Source organism: Otolemur garnettii, unplaced genomic scaffold (genome assembly GCF_000181295.1).
Source record: "Otolemur garnettii isolate 467f Iridium unplaced genomic scaffold, OtoGar3 scaffold00205, whole genome shotgun sequence".
Taxonomy (NCBI): domain Eukaryota; kingdom Metazoa; phylum Chordata; class Mammalia; order Primates; family Galagidae; genus Otolemur; species Otolemur garnettii.
Genome location: NW_003852600.1, coordinates 2,077,056 through 2,087,142, shown reverse-complemented (window position 1 = coordinate 2,087,142; position 10,087 = coordinate 2,077,056). Strand labels below are relative to the sequence as shown.

The following is a 10,087-nucleotide window of genomic DNA, read 5'->3' as shown; positions in this document are numbered from 1 at the left end:
AAAAAAAAAAAAAAAAGAAAGAAAGAAAGAAAAGAGCAAACAACCCCATCTATCTTTGGGCAAGAGACATGACCAGAACCTTCTCCCAAGCAAGCAGACAAATGGCCAATAAGCAGGTAGGGGGAGACCCAGCAGCGACGGGGGCCGTCTGGACGGTGCGTCTGAAGGCTGCGGCACAGAGGGAGGGCAGGAGGGCCTTGGGCTTCTGACCTTTGGTGCCTGCTTGGAAAGGGGTGCTGCTAACACAAGCATGAACGTGAATATTGAATGTGAACACAGACACAGGCGTGCTGTTAAGCAGGTTGTGTCTGAGGACACAAGCAGGGCATTTCTGGGGCATTTCTGGGGCATTTGCCAGCACGTAAATGGAGATTTGGTACAAGATGAAAATCAAGAGATACACCTTTGGCCACTATTAGAACAAAGGTAATAGGAAAAATGGATGTTAATGTATACAGCTATTACAGCTTTAATAATAATTAAAAAAGAAAGAAACGGATGGGCACGATTTTTGGAAGCATCATTGAAAGAAGGAACGAAACATTTGTGCTAGAAGAAAAACTCTCAGTTAAAAGGGCCGTGGAAAGGGCACAAAGACAACAGTGCTAGGACGTGGCTGAGATGCGTGAGGGACGGGAGTGCCACCGTGACACCCACGAGAAGGCCAGCAGAGCTGGGCCAGAGAGCACACTCGCCTCCTAAGAATGATACCTGCTGACACCACCACATTTCATTATTTTTCTTCAAAGTTTTTTTGGCAGTGATCTTTACTTTTCTTGGATATTAAATAGAAAATATTTTTAGTGGCATCTGTCACCAGAGGGTGCTAGAGTTATTTAGAAAAAACCCCATAAGCCACTGGCTACTGTGAGCAGCCGGTACCCTGACACACGTTTAAAAGACAAAGCTTACATTTTCCTTAATGGAAAAGCAACTTTAAAACGAGAAATAGTCACCACTTAATCATCATTTGGAAACAGCATTTTTAATTATCTCATTACTCTCACCTGATCAGAAGTGGGAAGATATAAAAAGGTTCCTTTTAAGAAATCAAGATGCAGTTTTCCTAACGCCTGCTGGAGAGCGTTTCACCAGCAACTCGGTGTATGCCCACTACCCACCCTTACTCCCCGTTGGGAGAGATTTTCTCTTCTTCAGACTTCATCTAGCAAGTGATTTTCAACCCACGTGCCCTGGCACACTAGTGAGAGGGTCTTAGGTGTCCACAAAGAATTTTAAAGATCATCAGTTAAACTATTTTTGAAAGAAGTTCAAAGCACAGTAAGTATATTCTCTTTTTTGGATCAACCTAATTTAAGTGGGCTGTGGAAGTTTAACTATGGGTTCAAGGGTGCCAGGAGAGTGAGCTGAGATGTTAGACTGATAAACATCAGGCAGCCCTGGCTGAGCACACAGAGGACTCCACGATACCTCAGCAGTAGTGAGAAAAATCTTGTCCGTGATGTGTCTCAGTCCACAAGCCACAACTCCGAGAGCAACTCCAGGGAACACGTAGGAATTATTGCCCTGGCCGGGATACAGGGTCCGTCCATCCGGGAGAGTGACGGGGTCAAACGGGCTGCCGCTGGCAAAAATTGCACGCCCCTACAACACAGACACACAACCAGCTTTAAAAAGGAAAATATTTTAAGGCAAATATAATGAAGTGCTCCCCAGGCTAAATAATGAATCTTGAAAGAAGCCTGTGTTTTCATTAACTTTCTACTGAGTCTGGGCGAGAATCAATCGTGGTGTTGACCAGCAAGTCTGGATGGTTCTTTGACTTCCTCTTCACTCCCAGGACAGTGCAAAGTCCAGGATCCCTGAGACCATCATGTGTCATCTGGGTTAGTCCCACCCACAGGCTCATCAGCTATGTCTACGCAGGCTTCCAAATACAGATTTATGAGGATGAAATGACATGTTAATATTAAAGCATTGAAAATAATGGCACTTTAGGGATTTATATTTTCCAGGATTAGGGATCAACATGTTTACAAAGTAAAAACTGGAGTAGGTTTTATTTATGCCCTTGGGAAGCTCAGCACCGACCCAGCGCCTAGCCCGTCCTTCAAAGCAGTCTGGAACTCTGCCTGGAATGGCCATCGGAGCTGTCATCACACAAAGTCACATGGGTAAGATCACAAACTCATCCCAGAAAAAGTGCTTCGAAGGGCGGCCCAGGAGCTGGTGCTGGAGCAGAGCTTCCCAAGGGGAGTCGTCGGAGGTGAACAGCGGACTCAGCAGGGAGGCATGCAGCACTTTTTCTAGGATGAGTTCACAGACTTCATAGTCTGACCTTGTATTGTAACCCTTACTAACTATTACCTTTCACCTACGCCTGCACCAGCAGAAACTCACAGCCAGCAACAGGCAGACCTTTCCTTTCTCTGTAATCATCTCACCAAAGTAGTGGCGAAATTTTCAGCCTCAGACTCTCAGCGTTTCACATGTCACGACGCAGGACATCAGGCTCGGCCGTGAGAAAAGGCTGAGGCCATTTAAATCAGACATATGCAAATTCTGAGACACACAACTGCACACATTTGGCTAACTTCGTTTATATTTGCTGCACACGAGTCTCTAAATCCTTGAGGCCTACTGGCATGTGCTGGGACAGAACAAGGAACTGGAGACAAGTTCATCATGTGAACAGTACAAGGCACCGCTCAAACGTTTGCTTAAAGGGCCTTTTGTCTTCCCATTAAGGATTCAAAGACCACCAAATAATGTGGGGCAAATTCCCCAATGCAGAGATGAGATAGCAATGAAAACTGTAGAGGCATAGAAGGCATCCTACACAAGAGAGATCAGTAACGCGGAGGCCCTGAGCCAGAAAGCGTTACCTCTGACAAGCGGCCTTCACGCAGAGCCCTTGAGCCCCAGCCGTGCAGTGACGCCCCGTGTGGTGTTTACCTGTCCCGTTCATTTTGAATTTATATGCAAAATAAATGTTTGAGATACATGTGACTCAACCTCTATTTTGTCCCAATGATATTTTCAGGTCTTTGATAGGAAAAAGGCTCTTGTTAACTTATCAGATACCTAATAGAGCAAGAGTGTTCACAATAAATCAGGGCGGGCCCCACCCCAGCTGGGTGGCAGCAGGGGAGCTGCCCAAAGGCTACACCACAGCATCAAAACCCAAACCCAGGATTTAGCAAAGCAAAAATAAGGCTGTGGCTTTATCCTGTACACGTCAATGTTTGGGACTGGCCAGTTGAAAGGTCAATCAACATCGAGAACCAAGGTCTTTCATTTCTACTTAACTTTTGGTTCAAATCTTAGATAATTCCAAACCACCTGAGGAAAGTTATCACTGCAACATTACAAAGTTTATTTTATTAAAGAAGAAGATTTATGCAACATTTTAGAAAAGGAAGTAGCTCTCATTTCTCTGGTCTGTACACTTTTCTTACAATCTTGGTTGTATAATTTTTAAAGGTTTTATGATAAGCAAGTCAGAAATCCTAGACCTCCCTGTAACAAATAAAAATCTGATTCCTAAGATTTTAGTTAAGCTTTTGATTTACCTGAGTTACTTTATAGCACTGCTCTGCAGAACATTCTGCTTTGCTAGTTGGGTTACTCAAAGCGAAAATAATCGGCCGTTCATTGAAGGCAGCCATGTCCTTGAGAATCTGCTCTGAGAAGGCGCCACCAATGGCGGCAACACCTAAAGAGGAAATCAGAAACCGGTGATCAGGCCCATCGCTGTTAATTCACCCAAGGAGCCCCCTCCAGTATGAAGAAATGTGTCAGATGATTTTCTAAGAGACCCTGAAAAAATACTGGGCAGAACAGTCACAATTAAAGTATAGTGACAAAAAGAATTAAGTTTGTTAATACCAATAATTTTTAGTCATAAATCTACAAGTATCTATAAAAACATTTAGTATATGTGCTGCCGAAGCAAGCACTATAAAAACATTTAAAGATAAAATTTGATTCATAATATAGTAAGAGTTAGTAGCTAATCACTTAGAATTCTGATTACAAGTATTTGTATCAGGAAATTAAAATGTGGGCTATATATATGCTCTCTCTATAAGGAATTCTGTGAGTCTACTTTAGTCTATTCAGGCTACAAAGCAATTATGTAATCAGGTGTGGTTTTTGATTTTTTTAGAGACAGCGTCTTGTTCTGTCACCCAGGCAGAAGTACACTGGCACATCTGTAGCTCACAGCAACCTCAAACTCTTGGGCTCAAGTGATCCTCCTGCCTCAGCCTCCTGAGTAGCTGGGACTACAGGTGCCCGCTACCATACCTAGGTAATTTTTTTCTTACTTTTTTTTAGAAATGAGGTCTTGCTATGTTGCCCAGTCTAGTCTCAAACTCCTGGCCTCAAGTGATCCTCTTGCCTCAGCCTCCCAATCTGCTGGGATTACAGGCAAGAGTCACTATACCTGGCCTTAAAAAGCAATGCTAACACTTAGAAGAATCATCTGACTCAATTGCAAAATTGAAGTCTTAAGAGAATTTTAACAGATGAATTAGCACAAAGGAAATGAAAAACAGCCAAGATTACGGATAGAACATATTCTGTAAAAGATCATACTAAGAGCCTAAGGAAGCTCCTGGTGTGGAGTTCAGCTGTTCCATTAAGGTCATCATTGTTCTCAATACGGTTGTTTGTTTCACAGTTCCAGGAACAGAGGATAATACAGATGTAAAAACAGATGTTATATATGCACAAAATAAGGACCAAGTTTCATGAATTCCTCTGAGCTTACTGCTTTAGACTTGACCACATTACAGGTGTTAGCACCTGCAGTGTGTGAGGACGTGGTGAGCTCTGTAAGCCATATAAGGTGGCTCTGTCTTCCAGGAGGTCCAGTGAGGTCAGTATCTCCCCCCCCGCAGCACCGCTGACACGTGCACTGGCCACTCCCTGCCATGGCGCTGTCCACACGTTCCCGATGCTCAGAGGCACCTGGCCTCTGCCCGCTGGAGGTCAGTGCTCTCTCCCTCCTCTCTGACCTTCCTCTCCCAGCAATTATTCCCCAGCCCCTGGGGAACAAATCTCTCCTGATTGAAAACCTCTGTCTGTCTGAAGTGACGAGGTCCAGCAAAGTGCCCACTACACCAGGTGTCAGCCAGCTTGCGGAGTCCGCAGAGAGCCAGACACTTCAGCAGGACCAGCCACAGCCAGAGCGAAGACTGGACTTAACAAGGCGAGGTCTCTCCTGGGGCCACTGCTTGAGCAACTCAGTTGTGTGAATTCCAAGGGTCAGAGTTTCAAGAAAGCTGGATTGTCCTCCAAAGATCAGTGGTAAGAAAACCAACCAGGTCAGATGGGGGTGCAGAGAGACCGAGAGGGAGAGGAACGTTTACCTATGAGCGCAGTTGGTTTTATTTCTTGAACAACGGCTTCCAGGTTCTTCATTTCCTTGTGTTCGTGGGCAAACACCTCCTTCTCTGGTGTCAGGGAAGCACGGTGCTAAGTGGGGAAAATAGGAGAAGTTACACAGCTGCCAAATGTGCGTGGGGCCCAGAGATGCACACAGGGGATCACATGTGATAAGAATCACCAGTATTTACGTCCCACACTTCTAGGTGCTGTGCCTAATACCTTCCCTTACCGCTCCTGTCCAACTGCCAGGATTACTTCCTTCTTTCTTCCTACAAATATTCACGTGTCCATTTTCTAGGCAATGCCCACGAACAGTGAGCAAAACAAAGTCTTTACTTCATTCAAGTAATTAATACTAAAAACTGTAACTCAACAGACATTTGTGGGAAACCAGTGTTAACAGTGGTACAGAATGTCAGTGACTGGCCCGCACTGCTGGCTGCACACCAGCCTTGACGACCTCATCCTCCAGCCTCTCGACGTCAGCTGCAGCTCCGGCTCATACGCCGAGGAAGAAGGGAACCTGCAGCCACGTTCACAGCACTGTGTGTTTCACTTTCTGAGTCATGTGTCATCCAGTGAACATTTAATCATAATATTCTAGCTACAAATGTTTGAGATTTGACTCCACAATACCTCACTGCCTACTTTTATATGGTACTTTGTGACTGTCATGCATTTCATTTGAGCCCCTCCACAATTCTGAGAAGTAGAGCCAGTGTCAGCAGAGTCATCTCACACCTGGGGACCTAAGGCCTCGTGGTCCAAGCCACCTGCTCAAGGTGGTTGTACAGAACTCAGTCTTCCCAACACAGCGCCCCTCTGCCGAGGAGGAAAAGCTTTGTGAGTAGTATGTCAGACTGTCTGCAAATTAAGCTGGACGATGGTACAGTTTTCGGGCTTTAAAAGGTTATTTTATTTCTGTTTTTTAAAAGCAAAACATTGAATTATAGAAAATTATATATGAAACATGAACCTCTCTGCGCCTGTCTCCTCATCTGCTCTGAGTGAGCAGAATGAGACTTTTTACCTTATCAGGTTGCTTCTGGGTTAAATCTCTAGTCCCCAACTTCTGGGCCACTGAGTGGGGCACATGGCCTGGTAGGGGCAGGCTGCAGAGACCACCCGTCCACTGTACACCCCTCCGTCCCTCAGCCCTCCAACCCTATCCGTGGAAACCCCACCTTGCACGGCACTTGGGAACTCAGCTCACAGCAGGAGTAAGAGGAGGGCGGTGAGCAAAGCAGCTTCATCTGGGTTTACAGCTGCTCCTACTGCTGGCCCCGCCCAGCCCTGCCCAGGCCCCGCCCAGGCCTCCCCACCCCACCCCACCCCACCCCACCCCGCCCTATGCCCTGTCTATGGAAAACTGTTTTCCATCAATCTGGTTCTTGGTGCCAGAAAGGTTGGGGGCCACTGGGCTAAATGAAATGTAATACAGGTAAAGGGCTCTGGGCCGGTTCACAGAGCTCATGCTAGTTGTTGCTGTTGTAATTAAAATTATTATGAAGAAGATGAAAAATATCATAATTTCAGCACTTCTAATTTTGGCATATTTTCTTCTAGTCTGCTATAAAGTGCTATTTTTGTACCACTGTTTTCCATGATGACCTTGGACCGAATGGCTCTCACCATTACACATTTTTGAGCTGGAAAAGTTATCTTGCCCTTTCTCTCTGTACATCAAACCCAGGGCATCTGCGATGCTGCGGGAAAGACCTCACTTAGCTCATCCAGAATCAAACCTGACGCTTCCTCTTTGTACTGCCTTCAGCAGGGAATGGGAGGCTCCAGGGATATTGAGTTGTGAACCTTATCTATAGTCTTGCTCGCCACGTTTATTTTAAAAGAAAAGATATGGCTCGGCGCCTGTAGCTCAAGCGGCTAGGGCGCCAGCCACATACACTGGAGGTGAAGCCCAGCCCGGGCCTGCCAAACAGCAAAATGCAAAATACAAAATACATGACAAATACAGCCAAAACAATAGCCGGGCATTGTGGCAGGTGCCTGTAGTCCCAGCTACTCGGGAGGCTGAGGCAAGAGAATTGCTTAAGCCCAAGAGTTTGAGGTTGTTGTGAGTTGTGACGCCATGACACTCTACCGAGGGTGACATAGTGAGACTCTGTCTCAAAAAAATAAATTAAATAAAAGATATATGAAATAATTCTTTATATAAAAGAATCATATTAATTTTCTTTCATGAAGCATCAAATTGTACAAGGAAGCTCATCCACTATCATTGCCTTTTTAGAGTTAGTCAAAGTTGCAGAAGAACAACAGGTGCTGTGAGCCTACACTGGGCAGCAACACTGAGCCCTTTATACACAACACTTCTGTTGTGTTTATAAGGCAGGACTTTTTAAAAATTCCTTTTAATAAGGCGGCACCCGTAGCTCAGTGGGTAGGGCGCCGGCCCCATACACCCAGATTAGCCGGCTTAAACCTGGCGCTGGCCAGCTAAACAACAAAGACGACCTCACAAAAAAATAGCTAGGCGTTGTGGTGGGCGCCTGTAGTCTCAGCTACCAGGAGGCTGAGGCAAGAAAATCGCTTAAGACCAGGAGTTGGAGGTTGCTGTGAGCTGTGACACCACAGCACTCTACCGAGGGTGACATAGTGGGACTCCTCATCAGAGTGTGAGTGTCATCCCAGCATATAAAAAGTGGCTGAGCCGAATGATAATCTATCAGTCACAGAGAAGAAGAAGAGGTCTGTGAAGTGCTTTTAAAGAACGCGCCTCGGATCTTCTTAATCATCAGTCTTTAGCTAACAGACCAAATTGGCCCCAGTTCCTCCTCCTCCCTATCCCATCAATCCTCTTGTCATCCAACTCTGTAGTTTCTTCCACCAAAGGCAGAGTGTACCTTCCTCTCCCACGATTGGACTTGAACATGTGCCCAATAAAAATAACCTTCTAAAGTCTGAAGTGGACCTCACGCAAACCCCAGGAGCAGATCCTGCCACACAGACGGATCTCACCGGCCAGGGGTCTCCTGCCTCTGCCCTGCTGCTGACTCAGAATCCACATCTCAGCCAAACAGGAAAGCTGCCAGTGACAGGGGTCTGCTCAGTAGGAGTGTGGGCGGAAGAGAGAGCGTCCAGCTTTGGGGCAGCCTGACGACTGCCCCTGCCCACTGCCCATCCTGTACTGCTCACCTTAGACGAGTCTGGCCAGCTGGACCAAGGAAGACAAGAGGCTTAAGAAGTGGATGTGGTCCTGACCTGTGGCTGAGAGTCACCCATCTGACCCCCGGTCAGTGGGCAGTTGTAACTGCTGCGTGTCACCGAGATCCCGTGGTTGTCAGCAGCACAGCTGACTGACTGATACAGGAGGGACTTCCATGTTGTCCACATATCCCACCTTTTTCCTCTCCTTAATGTTGTCCCTTCCTTTCTTTGGGAGCAAGAGGTCTCTCTCCCCGAAATGATTTAATGGAAAGAACGTGTCTGAAACCCATGGGCTGCCTCAGTGCCCTCGTCCCTGCCTTCATTACTTGTCTAAAGTAATTCTTAGAAAGAAAAGAGCGATTCTGGTCATGGATAGGACTAAGAATTTGGAAATGTGTGACGGTCATGATTTTTTAACTATATAAATTATCTTCAAACTATTTCTGGAAGTAGTACAAGTTCAGATTTATGACTGTTTTGATTCTTATATGCGAAACTTGCAGGAGAGGTACAAAATAAAGTGGTGGGTGGGGAGGCGTTTCCGGGAAATAACAGCTTTGGCTTCGAGTATTTGGCACCCAGTGTGATGTGGTGTTGGCCTGTTTCCCCCAGCAATGCACATGCACAGTCAGATGTAAAGGCAAGACCAGGCTAAGAACTAGGCAGACACCACAGAACTCCAAGGCTTCCAGTGTGACTCTGCTTGTACCTGAGGCTACCCTGTATCCCCAGACTCTCTTGCAGCTGGAGTTTCCCAGTTAAACACTTCATCATCTTCCCAGCACTCGAGAGGAGAGGTGGGCGTCCAGAGCCCAGGCCACCAGGTGGGTGTCCTGGAGGCCCAGGAAGCATCTGGTTTTTCTCAGCTGGATATGCAGTCTGCAGTGACTGTGCCCCTCTCCCCCAGAGGTGGTACGACCTCTGCCTCACAGTGGGCACAGCTACTGTGGCCGACAGCTTTCCTGTTTGTGGCTGAAGCGTGGATTCTGCAGCCAGCAGCAGGAGCAGAGGCAGGAGAGTCCCTGTGATGGGACAGCGAGACCTGCTCCAGGAGGCTCAGCATGGAGCCAACTTCAGAAGTTTAGAGATTTTCTTTTTGAAATGTTTTCACAGACAAGGGGATGGGTCTAATGCAGGCTGCTAGTTTCTCCAACAGAGAAAAAAAAATCTTGGGATAATTATTCACCATTCTAAACTACGTATAGTCATCTCAATGAAATACGATAGGATAATCTTGAGGTTTGCTGAGAAAATCTGTATTTGTAGAGAAGACTAAGTGAATTACAGGCTTTGCCTATAGGTCCTTTTAGCGTTCCACCCAGCAGAAGGTAAATGTGTTTGTAATACAATCTGATACATTTATCAGATTATCTGAATATGTCGTATTGCTTTTATAACCAAATACCGAAATTCTTTTCATACTGTGACAGAGAATTCTAATTGCCCATCAACATCCAGTCGTTCCTATTTTTTTTTTAACCATATATTTACTTAAATTCTTTTCTTTCTAATACCACCATCTCCCAGTTTCCCCCGGCTCCCTGGCTCCCCAGGTGGACACTGC

General features: G+C 46.0%; 1 protein-coding gene across 1 annotated transcript in view; it reads right to left on the bottom strand.

Annotated features, from left to right (window-relative positions):
- ME1 (malic enzyme 1) overlaps positions 1–10,087 on the bottom strand; it is a 161,719-nt gene that overhangs the window by 16,642 nt on the left and 134,990 nt on the right. Inside the window, exons 10-12 of the mRNA XM_003801301.3 lie at positions 5,337–5,442; positions 3,534–3,676; positions 1,432–1,605 (exon numbers count right to left, since the gene is read on the bottom strand). Coding sequence (XP_003801349.1) covers positions 1,432–1,605; positions 3,534–3,676; positions 5,337–5,442 — 423 coding nt within the window. The remainder of the gene's footprint in view (positions 1–1,431; positions 1,606–3,533; positions 3,677–5,336; positions 5,443–10,087) is intronic.